At 39.4% G+C, this 22,288-nt stretch overlaps 1 protein-coding gene across 6 annotated transcripts in view; it reads left to right on the top strand.

Annotated features, from left to right (window-relative positions):
- MRTFB (myocardin related transcription factor B) overlaps positions 1 to 22,288 on the top strand; it is a 261,518-nt gene that overhangs the window by 146,394 nt on the left and 92,836 nt on the right. For 4 of the 6 annotated variants that reach the window (XM_059154986.1, XM_059154981.1, XM_059154984.1 and 1 more), the window contains exon 4: positions 1,530 to 1,592. The exons of the other annotated variants lie outside the window; for them this stretch is intronic. In XM_059154986.1, coding sequence (XP_059010969.1) covers positions 1,530 to 1,592 — 63 coding nt within the window. The remainder of the gene's footprint in view (positions 1 to 1,529; positions 1,593 to 22,288) is intronic. 6 annotated transcript variants of the gene reach the window in all.

The following is a 22,288-nucleotide window of genomic DNA, read 5'->3' as shown; positions in this document are numbered from 1 at the left end:
CTTTTTCTGCTTTCAAGAGTTACTACAGACAGAGTACTTAGTCTAGGAAGAGAAATATATATAACTTCCTTAATTAATCTTCCTTCATTTCTAATATGTTTTTAAAAACTAGGCTCTACATGTTAATACTATACACAATTTGAACGTTTAAAAGCCAACCATGAACCCCCTGATAGCTGCAGAGGAAATTCTTGATTAATTATGGCAGCTTTCCTGTCTCTTTGTGACAATTTCTTGACCCTTTCAAAACGAAAACCAAGTCCTATAAGTAGCTTACAGGTGGGGTACTCTGTTTCGCAATGGTGTTTACCAGCTCTCTATTAAAGAGCGTGTTGTGTTTCACAACATAAATCAGCATCTCTAACCCTGTCCACCTTCCTTTTTGTGCGCTGGATTTCTTGTTTGGACAGTTGGGCAGTTACTGAGATGTAGTCTGCTTCAGTGCATCGCAGAACACAGCCCAGCAGTGTGTGGGTGGGGGCAGGGGTGGGGCTGGGCAGTAGCTGCACGCTCCCTCCTGCAGCGACGAGTCGGAGCAGTGCCGTGGGCCTGCTGTGGTCCTTCGTCGCTGAGGGGTAGCGGGAGCTTCCAGTTTCAGGAGTGCATCTAGGACTCTAGGCCGAGCCTAGCACACCTGAAAGCCCGATTTTGAGTTATTTATCCAGTATTTACCCAGTTTTTAAATTGCATCCTCTTGCAGAAATGCTCTTGAATGTCAACAATTAACATGTTTATTAAAAGTAAATTATAGAACATAATAATAATTACCAGTGCAGACTAGCGTGAGGCCACATTATCTTAATATTTAAAAAATGTTTGCCTAAAATCTTTACAAGGGTTTTCTAAGTTATCGGAGTCCTAGAAGTACATCATTTCTTATATAGACTATTTGAGATAATTTTTGTATGACTTCCATTAGGCTCTGGTCCAGCAAAGAAACAGAAACTTATTAATTAAGGAACAGTCTTTCCTGTGTCTCAAAGTAATTTTAAAAGAGGACATATAAAATATAAATAATTAGTTACTGGATATCACTCAACTACAATACCCTCGCTACTTAGACCTTTTAAGACTACTTGTAATTAATTAGTTGGCTTATAATTAGACCCTCTGGTAGGCCAAGAGACTTTGTTAAAATTAAGTTGGGCTCTTTCTTGCCTGTGTGCTCCACCTAACCCAACCACAGGGACCTCTGTTAGCCAAAAAGGAAGAGGAAGGGTAGATGTGGGACACCTGCTCTGTACCATGACTGAAGGAGAATGATAAATTTAGGGAATATACGGGGGGGAAAGTGACTCGTGTTTTTTCTTCCTTTGTTATTTTACGTTAAGATATCACTAATAAGGCACTGTTGAGACAAAGCAAGAAGACAAATATGTCGGAATAACAAATGTTTTGGAATTTTCTCTTTGGTTTGTAGTTGATAATCGCCCTAATTCGCAAATATCATACCCAATGTTTTTCTAACTCCTTTAAATTAATCCGTACTGTTGGCTACCCTCACCTGCTGCCCTCACTATTATTAACAGGAAGTGTAGTCTTTTGGGAGTCAGGACTCCAGTCTCCTCTGCTGACTCAGTCTGTGAGCATGGGTAAGTCTCGGAAGCTCTCTGTGTCACGCGGTATGCCCATTGTAATATCCGTATGGTAGCTTTCAGCCCATGTGTCTCTCTCTGGCTGCCCTTCCTCATTGCATCTTGTGTTCTTATATCTCATTCTCACTTCTGCCTTGTGCTGTTCATCGGGCAGCAGAACCAGATAGAATGGAAGATAACGTCCATCTCAGTTAACAGATGGAATTTTCCACAGACACTAATAATGTCGCTGTTTATTACGTTCCTTGCAGATGTATTATTAAACATACATGCCAGCTCGCCCAATTAGTCAGACTTTCCCTCCATATTTAAAAAGAAAGAGAAATTGACTCAATTGTGTTATCCTAAAAACAACAACAACAAAACAAAACTGTATCTAATTTAGGATACGCAGTATCTCCCTATTCGTGGTATTTAAGGGTTGGCAGGTATGCGTTAATGTTTTTGTAACAGCGTCAGACTGTCAGTTAAAGGATAGTATTTTAGCTTTTTTAAAAGCCCAAGTTATTTGTTTTCTGTTCATTTATGTTGTTGTTTTCATTAAGGAAATGCTAATAGTTGGGTGTCTGTTTTGTAAAACCCAGGTTTTTAAAGATGATCTCTATGTTTAATGAAGATAAAACAAGAAAAGCAAAAAGTCTGATTTACAACTTGCATTTGGTTCTCGTCGGTTAGTTAGAAAGCTAACAAGTACTAGGATTTGTCGGTGATCTCTGCAGATTTGATATTCCTAGCTACAAAATGGGAGACTCTCTTGGACAGAAGCCACGATCCCGATGTAGTGGTGAGGAAACCTGTTGACTGGGCTGCGTGGTCAAAGTGCCAGCATATAGTGTATCAGGGGAAAGCTTGTCATATCTCAATACCCAGTTCTCCAAAATGGTTTTAAAAATCCGTATTTCAAGAGTGGAAATCGGGATGGTTTTATTACTAGACAATATTTATTGAGCGATCATTGTGTCTCCTACCTTAGAATAATTCTTAGATTTCTAAGCCTTCTGGTCAATGTTAGCAGGTCAGAATGTGGTGCATTCACCTAAAATTGCTACGTGCATAGATCCTTGAAAGTAATCCCTTCAAGTATATACAGAAAATGAATTTAGAGATGATTCTTGCAGATAACTGAGAGAGAAAGAACCTAATTTTAAAGGAGGAGGTCTATGGAAGAAAAAAAAAAAGAAAAAGACTAAAGAGAAAAAGAGGTCTGTGGGGTCAAGCATAGAGCCTGCTGTCTTGGACAGGACAAAGACACAAAGCCCGTGTTTTTAATTCATAAACAGCAGTCACATTATGTGTGCCTCACACGCCACTGAGAGGCTTACAGCAAGAGCGCTCTTATGCTAATTAGCATGTGCTCGGTGCCTCGTAAGTCCTCGGTTCCAGGTACCCGGCACTGCCTGCTTGATGTCATAATGCCACGAAAGAAGCAGTGCGCACAGTGGTGACAGCACCGACCCTGGAGGTCCCGTGTCTGAGTCCGGGTCCTGGCTGCACCATTCCTGGCTGTCGACTGAGACAACTGACTCCCCTTCCCCTTGCCTCACTTTTCTCATCTACCAAATGGGGATCATACTAGCCCCTGCTTCACAGAGTTGCGTTAAGGATGCAGTGCGTTCGTGTAAGTCAAGCCTGTAATGTCGTGGGCAAAGTAATTAGCACGTTGCAGCTGTTAGTCACGGTCATGTATGTCTTGAGAACACAGTTCGGGTTGACTGGTGAACAACGTGGGTTTGAACTGCATGGGTTGCGTGTGTGCAGATTGTTTTTGACAAATACAGTACGGTCCGGAAAATGTTACTTTCTCTTCTGTATGATTTTCTTAATAACCTTTTTTTTTTCTCCTGGCTTTACTGTGAGACTACAGCGTGTAATATATGAAACTCACCGAGTATGTGTGAACTAACTGTTGACGTCATCTCTAAGGTTTCCGGTCAACTGGAGGCTCTTAAGTTTTGGAGAAGTCAAAAATTATTCATGAATTTCCAACCCCCGTGCTGTCTTCGAATTCATACCAAGTGAATACGGTTTTTCAGGACTCCACCACGATGTTTTATGACTGAGTGCTTCTTTCAGTAGGCCCGGTCATCTCGGCCCCCATTTTCCACAAGTATTTCTCTTTAAAGATGTCAAATGACGTGCAGTTTCTTAATGTCTCTCCGTGTACCTTCATAACACTTGAAGAGCAGCTTATCTGATGAGTGCCAAGGGGTCAATGTAGTAGGCACTGATTTCCCATGAAGTTTGTCTCTCTCGTTGGTACTGCCAGTTCCCACAATCCTAGCATTCCCTGGGCATCAGTCAGTGTCTACAAGGAATGATTTTCAAATATTAAAGCATGTGAAAAGACAAACAGGCCAAAACTCAGAGCTCTCTAGGGACTATGACCTCCAAAACAGACTCTGTTCTGACATTTTCACAGGCTGCTTGAAGGAATTCCAGCAGGGCCATTCCATTTGGTAAACTCCTAAACAAACCCTCTGTCATCAAGGACTGATTTATCGATTTTTCTCCTTATGTACTTGTTCTGAAGAGATTAAGATAGTAGATATGGCTGCTTAGACACTTTTAAGGCATTTGATGTATATGATAAGTATTATGCAGAGGACTTCTGGTATTTTGAAGTAGTAAAACAGTTATTTGCTATGTTTAAAGAGATTTCTTGCTCTGAGTTGACTTTTAAATTCTTTCTCTTTTTCGTTTTGATTCCAGGAAATCTGTGTCATAATCACATCTCGCAATTAAAATGTTTTCAGTCTGAACCTAATTATTTAATAAAGAAATTGATTAAATTTGTGAATGACCTTTTCAAAAATAAATATGCATGTATACAATGACTTATTTCCCAAGGACCTTTGGCATGTGTGAAAACAAACAGTTCTAGTGGTGTAGGATAATATTCTATGAAATCTTGGTGTGATGACAGTTGTTTACATTATGCTCTAAGGTCACTTGAGTGGGGGAGGGCAGATCTATAAGTTGTTTTTCAGTTCATCTGAATTCTCTTAAAATAGTCTATTGTATATTATTATAAGGTTCTTTATAAAAACATTATAGTGCAAAAAAAAAAGAAAATGAGAAGGGAAGAACCCAAAAGATTTAGAGCCTGAACAACCTAAGGAAATGGGTAATTAGGATTTCTTTGATTTATAGTTGGCTTTAAATGCTACCAGCCCATGGTTGTCCCAGTCTGGTGTGTCTGAGTGTATGTATGAAACTCTAGGGCCAAACAGCATTCTGCATCTGAAGGGGCAGGTTTGTTGGGGGGCGGGCGGTGGTTGTGTGGTTTCTTTCCTTCTTTGCATGTTTCTTTTCAATGAGTTAATCCTTTGGGTGAAACTATGAAGCTTTAAGTATTAAACAAAAGAACTCCTACAGAATCAGAACTTTCCTATGATTCGATATCTGATTTTGGTGTTGGATTATAATATGTTTTGAGCAAATTTTAAAGTGGGACACAAGAAGTGAATTGGTATATGATTTCACTCAAGCCTCTTAATGTCAGGATAAATAAAACTCATGTTATCATATCGTAGTAACCCATCAGAAACCCAGGGTATTTTAGAGGTCTCCTTGGTAAAATAAAATGGAAACAAAAGTGAAATAATAGGGCGCTTAGTAATTGGTCACAAGTAGTTATTGAATGTTATTGATTGATGTGTATAAAATGAATACGAATAAAAAGGTCTATATGCTCTTATTACTGTTTTTCTCAGGCCAAGAATAACAAAGTGATATTTTACTAGACATACTCTCAGTATGAGAAAGTATTACTTTTCTAATGTAGTTTTCTAACATAGATGTTTCTGTCTCACACCGTCAGTTTCAGTTAGATAGTCTCTGCGTCTTGCAAAAAAGTGGAATTTGATTAAATAACTTGCTGATAAACTAGTGAAATCTCTGGCTGCATCATCGTGTGCTTGTTTATTTGTGCATAGAATTAGAGTAGCTGCTTGACTGTGTGCTCGCTGAGTGCTTTCAGAACCCTCAACGGAAACAATGTTCACACCTTAAAAAATCTGAAGATTTTGTTGGGACTCCGAAGTATAATTTGGAGGATTTTCCAGGTCAAAGAATTTAAACTTACACCAAGCAGATCAAGTTAGGATTGGAAAAGTTGAAATTTAAAGAAGTCTAAGAACTTAGTCCTAAGCTATGGGTTTCAGAATCTGATGGTTCTAGACAGTGCTGTTCTTTTTGTTCTATTACGCGATGTAATAGTGTACTCTGTGTAACGTGTACTTTCTCATAAAAGTGGATACCTTTCTTAAATGACCATGAATGCTTCATATATCCTTGAGGGTGGAACGGTATATAAATGTTAGTTAAGTCATTTGGTTCATAAGATTGTTCAAGTCCTGTATATTCTTCCTGATTTTTTTTCTTGTTCTGTCAGTTGCTCAGAGAGGTATGTTGAAAACCCCAACTAAAACTGTGGATTTATTCCTCCTTTCAATATTTTTTTTTGCTTTCATGTATTTTGAGTGTCTGTTATGTTTTCTAGAGTACTAGATTAAAAAAAGTCTCTGTCTTTCAACCGCAATATTTCGATAGTTTCCATTTAAAGTAAATGTTGATTTATTTGGCATATTAGTTATCTGTAGCTGTGTAACAAACTACTTTATACCTTAGTAGCTTAACACAAGACACATTTATATCTCGCCGTTTCTTTGGGTCAGGAATTTAGGTAAATCTAAGCTGGGTACCTCTGCCTCACAGTCTCTCAGGAGCCTGCGCTCAGGTATCAGCCAAGGCCATGTCATCTGAAGGTCCGTCTGGGGAAGGATATGCCTGTAACCTTTGCTACATTGTTGTTGGCAAGATTCAGTTCCTTGAGGGTTGTTGGTCCAAGGGCCTCATTTCCTTGCTGGCTGCTACCTGGAGGCCTCCCCTGTTCTTGCCATGTGGGCCTGTCCAACATGACATCTTACTTTGTCAAAGCCAATAAGAGAGAGGTCTGCCAGCAAGACAAAAGTAATTTTTTTTTCCCCCAACATTTCCTCAACAGTGCCCTATTCTGCTGTTGAAAAGCAGATTACTCAAGGGGAGAGGACTATACAAAACCATATATACCAGAAGGCAGAGATCAGTAGAGGCCATCTACCACAGTTGAGTTTAAGTCAGTCATTTTGTGGTATGTTGTATTTGTTCAGTCTGTTCCTTATTCCTCTTTTCTTCCCTTTTTTTTGGGGGGGGGTTAATTCTGTTTTTAGTATTTTGTTTATTTTTGTAGCATCCTATTAGCTATGCTTTTTTCAAATGTTCACTTATCTTTCTTTTCTAATGAAGGTCTAACATGCTGCTAATTGTATCCAATAAAATGTTCATCTTAGTTTATTTTTATCTCTGTAAGTTCCATTCTTTTTTGCATTGTTTATTTCTCTCATCACTGTATTCACGTTTTCCTTTAAATACTTGTACATCGTTATGGCTGTTAATTCATGTTTTTTTTCTGTTATTTTTGCATCTGTTTTTATTGACAGATTTTTCTCCCATTACAAAGACATTTTCCTCCCTCCTGGCACGTTGTCTGCTAACTTTTTATTGGATATAACATCGTGAGTGTTACATTGCTGAGTGGCTGGATTTTGTTTTGGTTGTCTTCCTTTAAAGCGTGGGTCTTTGTTTTGGTTCGAGTGTTGGACTTTTGGATCACTCCCAAGGCCTTCTTCAAGCTTTGTTAGGAAGGATATAAGGTATCATTCCCTCCAGGGGTGGTGCCTTTACTAGGCCTTGACCCCCTTTGGAATCTCTGCCGAATGCCCCACTCAGTGCCCCGGGGAGATCTTTTTGCTCAGGCTAGTCAGAGCTCGAACATCTCCCAGCCTCCTGTGCACCTTGGAAGTGTTTAGCTGCTGGTTCTCTGGTCATTTCTTACCCCGCCTTGTGAAACCGCTGTGGGCACACATAACTCAGGACTGAGCAGACACCCCAGGGTGCCCCGTGCAGCTCTCCAGGACTCGTTCTCAGTATGGGCTGCAATCTGCCGTTCCGCAATCTGCCCCGCAACTCCCGGCTGTCGTTGCTTCCCCTTAGCTCTCGTCTCCGGCTCCCCAGTGCCGCCGGCCTACCTCGCACTGTCTGAAGGCTCGAGCTCACGGTCAGCGGCTGAGAGGCTCATCTCAGTTGTTCCCTTTCCTCTAGGAGTTCCAGTGCCGCGCTGCCCGCGTCCCAGTGCGGGAAAGCCATTGTTGCACGCCTTTCATCCAGCTGTCTGGTTTCCTCTGATGACAGGCTGGGTGCAGTTCTTGTTTTCCCGTCATAGCTGCGGACCAGAGTCTGGAGCTAGGGATTTAATACACGGCCCGTGGGCCCTCCACCTCTGCCTTCTGACTGGACTGCCGAGGCGCTGCTCTGTGTCTGGGCCAACCCCCCACCCGATCCCACACCGAACACGGAGACCTTGCTGGGTGCAGCAGGCCGCTCCCGGCTTGTGGGCTCAAGACTGAGGCTGATAGTTATGGGGACACTCATGTCAGCCAGCTTTCCAGCTTTTGCTGTCGGTGCAGGGTGGTGAGCAAGCTTGTCAGGTGAGGGCCTCCTGGATCCCTCGGAGCCAGGGGTGGAGGCAGTCCGCTGTTCAGGAAGTCCGCATGCTTCAGTGCGGGACCTCAGGGAGGGAAGAATTCACATGTCGGCAGAATCCATTCTTCATTAATAAAGAAATGATTATATATTATTTTCTCTTCACAGAAATGTTGAAATTCAGAAAACTTCTCTTTGCCTCAGTATTTGAATTGGATTCAGTTTGGCAAAAGAGTCAGCCTTTAGCCGATTTAGAAAATATAAAGAGTACATTTTTCTTCTCACATGTATATTAATGGGAATTTTCTTGTCAAGAATATCTAGTTCTGTTAAGTGAAAAAGCATAGCATTAAGTTGCAGATTCGCCGTGAGTGCAACTCCCCTTCCTCTCTGCATTGTCCCATCGGCCCCCACCGTGTCCTCCAAAAAACACCCTGCAGAGAAGTACATCAAATTAATTTTGGCATTTTATGTACATACATAGTACTCTCACCTGCCTTCTTTCCTGTAGTGTGCATTTTTCATAATACACATACAGTGTGTACATATCGAGGAAGGGAAAAAACCTTTTTGAAAAAAATATGCCACATATATAATGGGAAATGTTAGAGTAAGTTGGTAGCTTGTGATTATATTACGGTATTGGGGTGATTCTCCAGAGAATTAGATTCTACTTGGAATTCTTAGGTTCTGCTCAGAGGCCACTAAATGTCAGATGGAATATTCACAACATGTAACAGATTCTTATTCTTTGTTGACAGAGCTTTACAGGAGAATTTATACGGAGGGTTTGCGTGGTGTAATGGAAATGAAGGAGAATGTTACTGAGATCGCCTGGGGATCACAGAGACACAGTTCAGTCGAAGTCTCTGTCATCTGGGTCCCATGGTCTATGCTTCTGCATTACCCCTGGGCCCAGTGGTTGACAGCTCCCACCTCGGTTCACATGGCCTCTCTGGCTGCCCACCTGTGCCCTCGTGTGGCTTTCTCACTGTTGCCGAGAAGACAGAGCAGGTTAGGATGCAAGGAACAGATGGGAGTCACTGGTAGCGGGCAGGGTGAGTGAGGCAAAGGTGTCAGAACTGGCCCCAGAGCCCCCGAAGGACAGAGCCCGGAGCAGGTGTTCAGGTCCGTCAGATGGCTGTCAGATTGGTTCTCAGTCTTGTTCCATCCAGGTGACGTGTTGACAACGACAGAGGGAAACCAAATGAAAAGTAAAAAGATTAATTGTATTTTTGGAAATTAGAATCATCGATATATACTCAGACTGTAGACTTTAGAATGTATTTGTTTTTCTGTCTAGTTTCAGATATACGGTTCCATTTGATTAGCCCAAATGTTTGAAAAACAAATTTGCATTAATGTGTGAAGTGGTCCAAATATACTAATGCAAAGCCTTCTAATAGAATTTTTATTTGTAAGCCAAATACTTTTTATAAGGTGCTCTTCCCTGCCTTTACTTTTTTTTTTTTTTTTTTTGGAATATAATCACGTAGGTCATATACCTAACACTTGTATTCTGACTGTCTTACTTACTCTGTGTCTTCTCACAAAAACACTTCATTGCTTGCTTCTTTCTGCGAAGTAACCAACACACATTTTTTTCAAAATCCACCTGCAAGTAAGGCCCTGTGTTAGGTTTTTCCATGTGTTTCTGCATAATACTACATTCTTTCCCCTTGCCCATACAGTAGGCCTGGAGCCCAAATTGGCAAATAGCTAAGCGGAAGTACAAACTTGTGCCTGTGGAGAGAGGGCTTATTCCCTGAATGGGTAAAGTCCTTTTCCCTTATGGGATGGATTGGAAGTGTTTTCATTTTATAGGAATATAAACTGAACAGAGATTAAATAATGCAGGGACAAGAAGTGAAAAAGGAACAAAGTTTTAAAGATATGGTTGCTTCTAACACCACCTCTAAGGTTATATAGGGATATAAAGGTGTTAGAGTAGGGCAGATAAGTTTTATTCGGAAGAAAGAGAGGTAAAGGTATTTTGAAGGCAGACTGTTTTAAGTTTTATACACAGGAAATAGGTACAAAAGGTATAAATACAATTCGCATGGAAAGCTAAAATGTTAAGATCTTGCTTGAGCAGAACAGTTTTACTTTAAAATTTCAAGGCCTGTGGATGTTGATGACATTCTGCCTGTCGCATCTGCCAGGATCGCCCCCGTGGGTACGTTTTCCCCACATGCACGATGCATGCAGATGAAGCATGGTCACCACCCTCTTCTCGTGTCGCACTTCACTTTACACTCTTCCCAGGCGCTTCCATGCCAGGAGGGCGACCCTGCAACCAGGCCCCTTGGTCGTTCGGACCAGAGAACTCAGGCAGTTCTGTGTGTCTCTTTATTCTAGCCTTGGACTTCCAAAGGTACTCAGCTAAATGAAGACATTTGAAAAATTCCTCTAATGGAAGATGTCCAAACAGTCATTTTGCTCTTTTTAACCTTTTAAACAAATACATTTTCAGGTTAGTGAGTAAAATTGAGATCCTAATAATGGATCGTCTTGTTAATGGCAATTTGCTTTATATTAAAGTATTTGATATTTAAACATTAATATAAAAATCTCCTTTAATGTAGTCTATAAATCGTTTTTCCCCCTATGGAAAAAAATATATAAATATAATATAAAGGGCTATTTTTCTGATTTCCTATAGTAGGGTAATAATGTTTTTACCTGTTCTTTTTAACTCCTGAACTTAGACCAGTTTATTAACGTTTTAGTGAAGAGTGATTTATGGGTAAGTTGCAGGCACGCCTGAACCTGTTAGCGTGCGTCTTCTAACACTGTAGGCTCCTGTAGAGCACGAGAGTTATGACTCTGAAAATCTAAATATTGATACTAGCGTATATTTAATACCTGCCCCATATTCGTATTTCCCCACTTGTCCTAATGATGTCCGTTGTTTTATTCAACCAGGATCTTACCATGTAGCATTAACTGTATTTAGTTGTCCCCTAATGTCCCCTAATCTGGAACAGTTTCTCTACCTTTTTTAAAGACTTGCTTTTTTCTTTCTTCTTCTTCTTCTTTTTTTTACATTTCTTTTTTTTTTTTTTTTTTAACGTTATGTTTTTTCAGAGCAGTTTGAGGTTTACAACAGAATTGAGAGGAAGGCACAGGGATTTATCGTATGCCCCTGCCCTCACACATGCGCAGCCTCCCCCATGATCCACATCACTCACCAGAATGGCCCATATTTTTCTTTACCAAGGATGAACCCACGTAGACACCTCATAGTCACCCGGTGTCCGTAGTTGACCCTATGGCTCTTTCTGGGTGATGTACACTCTGTGGGTTTGGACAAACGTATAATGCCATGTGTTCCCCATATTTTGACAGTCCTCAATACCCCCTGCACACTGTTCATTTCTTCGATCCCCGCCCCAGCCCCCAGCCTAGCAGCCATTCATCTCTTTAGTTCTGCCTTTTCCAAAATGCTGTATAATTGGAATCATCCAATAGGTAGCCTTTTCAGACTAGCTTCTTTTAAAAATACGTATTTAAGTTTCCTCCATGTCTCTTCATGGCTTGAGAGCTCATTTCTTTGTAGTGCTGAATCATATTGCATTGTCTGGGTGGACCACAGTTTGTTTTATAGAAGCATATTTCTATTGATTCCAAGTTTGGTGATTTATGCAGAAAGATGCTATAAATATTTGCATGCAGGTTTTTGTGTGGGCATAGGTTTCTGATTCCTCTGGGAAATGCCAAGGAGCACGATTGCTGGATTGTATGGTGAGAGTATGTTAACTTCTACAAAAAATCCACCAAACTAATTTTCAAAGTGGCTGTACCATTTTGCATTCACAACCACTTTTTTAGTTTGTTTTTTAATCTTACACTACTTGGCATTTTTTAAAAAGATTTTTTATTTATTTAATTGACAGACAGAGATCACAAGTAGGCAGAGAGGCAGGCAGAGAGAGAGAGGGGGAAGCAGGCTCCCTGCCAAGCAGAGAGCCCGATGCGTGGCTCGATCCCAGGATCCTGAGATCATGACCTGAGCCGAAGGCAGAGGCTTAACCCACCGAGCCACCAGATGCCCCACTACTTGGCATTTTTTAGAAGTCCAGGCCAGTTACTTTGCAAAATGACCCTCAGTTTGGATGTCTGTTTAGGTCCTTGCGATTAACTCAGGTTAAACATTTCAGTGGGAATATTATGTAGGTTGATGTGCGTGAATCACATAAGGAGGTATGTGACATTGGTTCCATTACTGGTGATATTCAGGTTGATTACTTGGGTAAGGTAATGTTCACCTCCCATTTTTCCTATGTAAATGTCCGCTTTCCTCTTTGTAAATAATAATCAATTACAGTATAATTAATTACAAAGTAGTGTGTAGGATAGTTCTGTGTTCCAAGCATCTTTCAGCCATGGTTTTAATGATGGTTTTTGTTTAAATAAGTTATCAAATAGGTACTTGAAATTGATGGTTTTCTAATTCTGACATTTCTTCTCTAATAGCTGACATTCTTCTGAAAAGAACCTTCTTTTCTAAGGGAAGTATCACTAGATTGTTTTTTATAATTAGAAAGGTACTATCCATTTCCGTCATCATTTGTGATACAAGTGGTCCCAAATTTGGCCAGTGAGAGCCTGTTCAAGGTGATTTTTGTGTTCCTTTGACCCATCCTCAGCTTTTGAGCACATACCTTCTTTCTGGCAAAGGATATATCAGGATCTTCTTAAGCTTTCATGGCCCCATGAAATTAGTCCTGGAATTAGCCCTTTCTCTAAGGATCCCTGGTTCCAATCACTGAGGATGATTGGTTTTTAGAAACCAAGATCTGAGAGCTAAGCACACTCATTGTTACTTGGGTGTCATTGCTTTTAGGCCTTTTCAGTAGACAGAGCTAGAACTTTTTTTTAAAGAAAAAAAAAATCATCATGTCTACCCAAAAGAACCATGCAACCTTGAAGAAGATGAAAAAAACCAGAGGATTTACATGTCCAAATATCAAGACCTGCTGTAACACTATAGTAGCCTAGACAGATAAACAGTCTGACCAGTGGAACAGAAGAGAAATCAGAGATAGTGTTTATCACTTAACTCACTACAAAGGTAACATGTACGTACGGTGGGAAAGGATGGTCTTTTTTAATAAATGGTTCTGGGTTAAATATCCACTGGAAAGAAATTTACATTACACACACACACACACACACAAAGTCCAACTATGAAACGTTAAACAGTAAAGCTTTTAGGGGAAAACATCTCCATAACCTTGGAGTTAACAAAAATTTCTAAAAAGAGCACAGATAGCATGAGTCAAAAGGGAAAAACTTGACTGTTTGCATTATGTTTGAATTAATAACTCTAGTGCACCAAAGAATACCATTGAGAGAGAAAAGGCAGCCCATAGAATGGGAAGAGATAATTCTTAATCCATATATTTAACTGAAGATTCTTCTCCAGAACATATAAGGGACTCCTATAAGCCAATATAATGAACCAGACAAAAGCCTTGACACAAACTTCACAAAAGAGGAAATCCAAATGGTGCCCATATATATGGACATGGATATGTGTTCATTAGTCATCAGAGCAGCGCAAATGCAAACCTCAGCGAGGTATTACCACGCGCCAACTAGAACAGCAAAAATGGAAAAACACCAGGTAAATCAAGGAGCATGGTGTATGGAACAGTTGGTGGAAATGTTAACGAATGTAACCATTTTCAAAAACTTCTGCATAATTCTAAGTATCAGTGAGTCCACTTCTAGATTCTGTTCAGCAGAAATATATACAGGTGTTCATCGGAAGATGATGTCGTAACTTGAGTGATATGAAATTGCCTTTTTTTTGTAAGCACTATGAGTGATTTCATGAGGTGCAGTCTACTGGAATGCCGCTAGCACTATTTGGTTTTTTGTTTGTTTGTTTTTATTTAAATTCAATTAGCCAAGTTATAGTTCATCATTAGTTTATGATATAATGTTCAGTGACTCACAGTTGAGTATGACACCCCGTGCTCATAATATCACATCCCCCCTAAATGCCATCACCCAGTTCCCCAGTCCCCCACCCACCTCCCTTTCTGCAACCGTCAGCTTGTTACCCGGAGTCAAGACCCTCATACGGTTTGTCTCCCTCTCTGATTTCTTCCCATTCAGTTTTCTGTCCCTCCCCTATGGTCCTCTGCACTATTCCTTATGTTCCACATATGAGTGAAACCATACAATAATTGTGTTTCTCTGATTGACTTATTTCACTCAGCATAGTCCCTCTCCAGTTCCATCCATGTCGATGTAAATGGCAGGTCTTCATCCTTTCTGATGGCTGTGTTATACTCCACCGTGTGTAAGGACCACATCTTCTTTACCCATTCATCCACTGTTTGCCGTAGGGAAAGACTAGAGGCTGCCCAATGCCCATCTCCAGAAGAATGGCCCGTAAATTGTCACCTATCACCCAGTGGCATATAGCAGTGGGAATCAGTACAGCACAGCAACATGTGAGAATCCGTGTGACTCTCACAAAAATAACACTGAGTAAAGACAGCTAGTCACAAAAGAGTATGCATGATTTGATTCCGTTTATGAAGTTCAAAACCAGGTAAAACCATGCTCTGGTTGGAGAAATCCAGGCAGCAGTTACCACTGTCAGGAGAGAAGTGATTGGAAGGGAAGTGCAAAGGGAGGGCTCTCCGGGGACGGGAAAGGTTTGATTTCCTAATGCCAGTTGCCTGAGTGCTTCCAGTTTGTAAACATTCAGCAGCAGATCGTCCACTTGTGACATTTGCCTTGTTTGCATGTATATTAAATTTAAAAGTTAAAAACTAAAAATAAAACAATAAATAGTGTAAAGGTTACCTGGGAAACCCCGGGGAAATCAATGACTTCTGATCTGTTCCTTGTCCCACCTCAGTTCTACCATTAACCTGTCCCCATGCTTGTTTCTGACAGTTCAAAATAAATGATAAGCATCTGTGCACGCTTCCCTGCACACGTGTATATCACATGTCAATGTGTCTGTCAGCAGAGTTCAGTATTTACTTCAGGCGACCTAACTTTGAGCGCCCGCCATCTGTGCTTCTCCCTGCATTTCTTCTCCCCAGTCCGTTGCTGGCCCTTCTGCCCCGTTGTGCTCTGAGATGCCACCAGGCTCTCTCAGGTCCGATTCTGAAGATTTCTTAAAATAGTATTGTCCGAGACACCTTTGCCTCGTTATAAGCCGCCTTTTTATTGTGAAATTATTGACATTCTTTATGTGGCCTTGATACTTGCCAAATGTATTTTGTGAATGTTCTCCTTGTCTGTGCCTTCCTTATTCATTTTCTTAAAGTGTCTTGTGATGAGCAAAAGTTTTCATTTTTGATGAGGTCCAATGTATCAATTTTTTTTATGATTACTGCTTTCTTCCCCCCAAGAAACCTTGGCCTACCCCCAAGCCATGGAAGTCCTCACCTTTATAAAAAATCCTTCTAATGGCTTTTCGGTAGTTGATGTTACATATCATATGTCTGTGATATACTTCCAGTTAACTTTGATGTCTGGTGTGAGGTAGGGGTTGAGGCTCATCTTTTTCCATATGGAATTCTGGTTGTTTCAACACCATTTGTTAAAAAGCCCTCTTTCCCTCTACTGGATTGCTTTGGCACTTTTGTCTGAAATCCAAAGACCTTATAAGTGTGGGGCTGTGACTGCCTCTCCTGTTCCATTAATATGTTTCTTAATTCTTATGCTGGTACTATACTGTCTTGATTACTGTAGTTTTATAGGCAGTCTTAAATCAGGTGGGGTAAGTTTTCCAACGTTGTCTTCCTTTTGTAAGAATGCCCAGATATTCTAGGTCCTTTCCATTTCCATTTCTACTTTATAGTCAGCTTGTTTAAAAAGAAACAAAACAAAACAAAACAAAAAACCTAGCAGGAATATGATTGGTACTGTGTTGAATCTAGAGATTAATTTGGGGTGAACTAACCTCTTAACGTCAGTCCATCAGTATAACATCTCTCCATTTGTATTGGCCTTCCTTAATGTCTCAGCAGTGCTTTCTAGTTTTTAGTGTAGAAATCGTGTACATCTGGAACACCTGGGTGGCTCAGTCAGTTGGGCATCTGCCTTTGGCTGGGGTCATGGTCCCAGGGTCCTGGGATCCATGTCCCACAAAAAAATAAAAAATAAAAAAATCTTGTGCATACATCTGTTTTTGGCAGTGCTATGAATGAAATTATTTTTTAAATTTTAATTTATATACTCTGGCTTCATGACCTAAAAATAACTTTCTGCTCTACTTTGCTGATGATCTTGTAGACTTTGAATAACCCTTTCTTAATTGCCCCATTCTGGTCTATGTTTCTGTGAAGCATAAGGTGAAAACCCCTTTAAAAGACATTTCATTCTGCATCAGTTCAGATAAGGACTTATTTTCCTCAGAACTGCTAGGAACTTCCCGGAGTGAGTTTATTTGTGCCTGTATGTTATGTGATAGTCTTGCATAAGTGCATGTGTACATATGTGTACTTTAAAGAAGGTGACAGTTATGTTGCCATCATTGTGGGTGGATGCATTTTGGCCTTGGTTTTGTGATCATTGTTTATTGGCGCAGTATGTTTTTGTTAAGTGTTGAACTCTGTGCCAGATGCTCCTCTGCACAGGGGTAAGCTACAGCCTCTTCTCTCAAGGAATAGCCCAGTGGCTTAGCTCATTCCACAGTCACTGATGAGTGTTTATTGGTGTTGTATTTGCTATAGAAACAGAGCAACCAAATATAAGGAAATCCAAGAAAAACCCATGTTTTTGGAAATATTTCTTGTCTGATAAAAATAGGGCTTCCATACTACGGACATTACACTGTTTTCTTTATTTTAACTTGCCTCTGTGCGTAAGTATGACCTAGCGTATACTGTAAGTGACCATATCCTCCCAGCAGCCTTGCCATTAGTGACTGAAAATTACTGTCACTGAGCTGACACATACTTCAGGAAAACCACCTTTTTTTCCCCCTCCCTCTGATTGAGAGTACTGGGACCAGACTCTGGAAATCAGAAGACCCTGCTTAGGCCTGAGAGGGCCCATCCATCCATTTAGGCTCTCTAATGTGCATGAAGTTCCATGCTATTAGGAACATCCTGAAGTGGTAATAAATGTCCCTTTGAAGGAATCGATGACTGTTGGTGATGCTAATATTGTTGGAAGCTGCATTTAATTAGGTATATGCCGTTTTGTGCTTTACAGATCTCTGTGTCCAGGAATTTGCCCTGTTATTTTAAGACTATTTCTAGAATATTTTGGTTTCCCAGCCTTTTTTTTTTTTTTTTTTTTGGTTCATTTGAAATTGTATGTAATATTCATAGAAACAATGGAGATGTACTTTGTCGTGTTAGTTCCCAAGGCCTTCTGTCCTTCCTTATGAAGTATCATTTACGAAAATGTGTACATGTAGATTCTTTATACAGTTTGAATATCTAATATCCCACTTCTTGTTTTCTTTTTAAATTTCCCTTATTCATATTTGTTTTCTGAGTATAGTCTCTAATGTTATGACTGAGAAAATGTTTCTCCTTGACAACACTTGAGGTATGTTTGCCTTACTACTTCCTATTTCTTTTCCTGTTTCTTTCTCCCTCACTAGACATTCTCGCCCCCTTCTTTGAAACTTCCTAACTCCTTGTAAGTTAACATGTTAGTAACGTTCTTGGAGGCTTAAAAATCTTCATGTTTCCGGGGCGCCTGGGTGGCTCAGTGGGTTAAGCCGCTGCCTTCGGCTCAGGTCATGATCTCAGGGTCCTGGGATCGAGTCCCGCATCGGGCTCTCTGCTCAGCAGGGAGCCTGCTTCCCTCTCTCTCTCTGGCTGCCTCTCCGTCTACTTGTGATTTCTCTCTGTCAAATTAATAAATAAAATCTTTAAAAAAAAAAATCTTCATGTTTCCAAAATTAATATTGAGGTGAAAAAATAGAAGCTACAACAAACACAATAGTCTGGAAAAGAAACCATTGTGATGATATGTAAATAAATAGCTAATATCAGTTTTTATGAGAAGTGCTTTCATTATAAGCCAGTGTTTGCACTTCTCATGCTTGGTTTTGCATTTTCTTTGGTCTTTTTAATGCTGCTTAGATACTTAGCTTACTAGCTCTTTTAAAAGGAGTTTGACTCTTCTAAAAATGGCAGTAGCAGATACTTACAGCAAATTTAGGAGAAAGAAGAAAAGGAGAGACAAAAAGGTTAATACATACACCCACTTCTCCGATAATCACAGGAAAATTCTGTAGTAGCTCTTTGATCTTTTGTCTGTTTGTTTGGGTTTTAAAATGTCGATTAAAATTTGTTTCCTGAGTTTTATTGTTTTATCTTTTCAATTTAATATATTTTTGTAGTTTTTTTTTTTTACTTTTGTGCTTTATAAGCAACCACTTATTGCATATTGGCTTAAGTGCGTAGATTAGTTATAGTTTACCCATATCCTTACTCTTGGACACTTGAATTGTTGTTAGTTATTTTGTTAGACTAAAATCTTTGTATATAATACACTACCACTTTTGTTACTGTTGAAATACATTTTAATTCCATCTGTTCAAGTACTGTGTGTGTGTGTGTGTGTGTGTGTGTGTGTAACAAGCATGTCAGTTTATTAAATGCAAAATGGAGGAAGAGCTAAGGAACATTTTCTTTTTTCTCTTTTTTAAAAATATAAATCCAGTTGATTAACATGTAATATATTGATTTCAGAGGCGGAGTTCATGGATTCGTCAGTTTTATATAATACCCAGTGCTTATTACAACATGTGTCCTCCTTAATGTCCATCACCCAGTGACCCCATCCTCCAACCCTTTCCCCCAGCAACCCTCAGTCTGCTTCCTGTGATTAAGAGTCTCTTACGGTTTGTCTCCTCCCTCTCTGATTTCATCTTGTTTTATTTTCAAGTATTTCTTACTTTAGTGAACTCATGGAGTCTTAAGATGTATCCTGCCTAAGGGAATGGACTTTGGGCTCTTTGGACAGAGCGTCTGAGTTTAAGAATCTCAGCCAGTGGGGTGCCTGGGTGACTCAGTTAAGCGTCTGCCTTCAGCTCAGCTCATGATCCCAGAGTTCTGGGGTCGAGCCCTCTGTCCTCCGAGCGGGAAATCTCTTTCTCCCTCTGCCCCTCACCCCACTCGTGCTCTCTCTCTCTCCCTCTCTCTCTCTGTGTCAAATAAATAAGTAAAATCTTAAGGAAAAAAAAAAAGAATCTTAGCCAGTTACCTTACAAGTGTATTGGTTTCTTCATTTGTAAAGTGGGATGAAAGCAGGTTAACTGTTCATATCTGTCAGGGTAGTTGAGTAAATGAAAGGAAACAGCATTTTTAGCTGAGTGTCTCATATACAATTAGTGCTCAGTAAAATATCTATAGTAACTGTTATTGAATTGGTTCTATTTTATAGAAATAAAGGAATTCAAATGAAATTGTCTCATTTATATATTATAACTAAAATGCTGTCCCTTGTATTTGAGTGGCTCGTGGAATTATGTGTATAATGGTAAATGAAACAATTCTAGTTTGTGAGATGCTGAAAGTCCTCTTGTAAATTAATTTTATAGTTTGAATTTTTGAAATTACTCATATACCACGGACTCCATTAAAATGATTTTCTCTAATTAGCTTTATTAGACTGCTTTACCAGAATGTGGCTTTGAGGTTGGTAGTATATTATGTCATCTGACTGTCCCTCAGACATTGAAACTAGGTGGAATGTTTGTTAAGTGGAAAAGTTTTTTTGTTTTTTTGATTTTGTTAATTCTTTTCAAATGGCTTCTCTCTTCATGTTGTAAAAGAAATGTCAGGCATAACTTCTTTGCCAAATAATACAAAGAATGACAATAGTGTGTAATATGTGAGAGTCATTTCCTAGAACAATATCAGAATCATAAGATAAGGAAATACCTATTTTGCAAAATGTCAGAATATCATGATTTGCTGACCGTTCTGATGAAATAAATTACTCATTTCTTCTCAATTTGAAATTCATAAAAATGCCTTAAAATTGTTAAGTGCTTTCTCAATGGCTGCCTTGCCTCTTTTTATAGAGATACATATTTGCTAATCTAGAATTATAATACTTAAAATTTGTTTAAATGAATTACATATAGACTGTTACTCTGATGAGACACTTTGGATTGTGCATTCAGAATATTTTACCATAGAAAATATTTTACTAAGGTTTAGTATTTTTTCATCATAAATGTAAAATATGCTCATTTTTAAAAAAGATTTTATTTATTTAATTGACCTAGAGATCACAAGTAGGCAGAGAAGCAGGCGCAGAGAGAGGGAGAAGCAGGCTCCCTGCTGAGCAGGGAACCCAAAGTGGGGCTTGATCGCAAGACCCTGAGATCATGACCTGAACCAAAGGCAGAGTCTTAACCCACTGATCCACCCAGGCGCCCCTAAAACATGCTCATTTTAGACAATTTTTAAAGTTCAGAAAGATAAAATGCAGAGCGTGTAAGTAGGCTAAGAGTCGTCCTATCATTCACAGTATTTTGTCCTGATCTTTTTTCCGTTCATATAATTTCTGAAAAGATAGAATGGTGACCACATTGCACACGCGTTTATGTGGCCTCCTTTTCTCCTTTCGTCTTACAGTGAATTATTCTCCATGTTCTTAAATATTCCTTTGGAAAAAAATCACTTTTACTTATGTGGCTCATTGTAAGTACTTGATCATTGTTTTCCAGTTTTGAAGTCATTATTTCAGTGGTTGTACAAGATATCATTATATACTTGTCATAATTTATTCACTCTCTTGTTGATTAACAGTTGGATCATGTCTGCTGCTGTGGTTAATGCTAGGATAGAGAGCACTGCACATAAATTATTTTGTTTATCTGTATATTCTAGAATATTTCTTTAGAATAAAGACCTAGCTATTGAATTACAGGGTCAAACAGTTTACACCTCTTTCTCGATTCTTTAACATAGTTCCAGTGGCTTTTCTAAAATAAACCAATTGATGCATTTATTGGCAGGGTTCGTCAGTACCCCCAGCTTTCTCCTATTTGAAAAATCTTTGTCATTAAAATTTTTGAAGGTTGAGTTATATTTTACATACACTGAAACGCACAGATCTCACATGTACACTTTGACTCGTTTTCTGAAACTTTCTTTTGAAATAATTTCTGACTTATGGGAAAGTTGCAAAAATAGTGCAAAGAATCCCCGAAAACCCTCTGTCCAGATTGCCCAAGTGATAATGTCTTAATCACACTGCTTTATCCTGCTCTTTCCATAGCCATACATAATGGTTTTCCCAGAACTATTTCAGAGTGAGTTGTGGACATACTGCCCTTTTACCTCCAAACACTTGGGTGTATGTTTCCTAAAAATAAAGATACTGTCTTATATAACCTTGGTATAATTATTTAAATCTATAATTAACACTGATATAGTGCTGTTTACTAACCCCAGACCTTATTCAAATTATGCCAGTTGTCCCAATAATATCCTTTATAGCAAACGAAATAAAAATGTCTTCTCCCTGTTTCATGGTCCAGTGGAATTTATTTAGTTGTCAGGTTGCGCAGGCTTCATTAAAATGGAACAGTTCTGTAGGCTTATTTTTTTGCTGCTGCTGCTGTTTCTTCTTCTTCTGTCTTTTAAGACATTGTGGAGGAGTATGGGTTATTTGGAAGCGTATAGGTCAGTTATTTGTGGAATGACAATCAGTTTGGGTTCATCCCTTGGTTCCTCCTGATGAAATGAGACCATGCCCCTTCAGCAGGAAGACCACAGAAGAGGTGTACGATGTCAGGTTGATCCTTTATTGGTGATGCTAACTTCAGCATGTGGTTAAGGTGGTACTTTCCGGGTTCCTCCACTGTAAAGTTACTATTGCTCTGTTTCTAATTTTGTAAGTAATAAGTATAATGTGAGGAAGTACTCTGCCATTAAGTGAATATCCTGCTCCTTTCAAACCAGCTTGCACCTGTCCTAAGTAGTTTTGGTGTCCCTTGGTAATTCTTGCCTACAACCATCATGCTGGTGACTTCTGACTCCATCATGCCTTACATTTATTAGATGGCATTCTACTCTAAAAACACGCTTTCCTTTCTACCCTCTGTATTTGTGTATTATATCAGCATGGGATCATGGATACTTACGGTATTTATTAATAAATAATACTATTTGCTAATAGTAATTCTGTTACTATTATTATTTTGATGCTCAAGTTGT

The sequence above is a fragment of the Mustela lutreola genome, chromosome 17, assembly GCF_030435805.1.
Source record: "Mustela lutreola isolate mMusLut2 chromosome 17, mMusLut2.pri, whole genome shotgun sequence".
Classification (NCBI taxonomy): domain Eukaryota; kingdom Metazoa; phylum Chordata; class Mammalia; order Carnivora; family Mustelidae; genus Mustela; species Mustela lutreola.
This window is presented reverse-complemented; position numbering and strand designations above follow the sequence as displayed.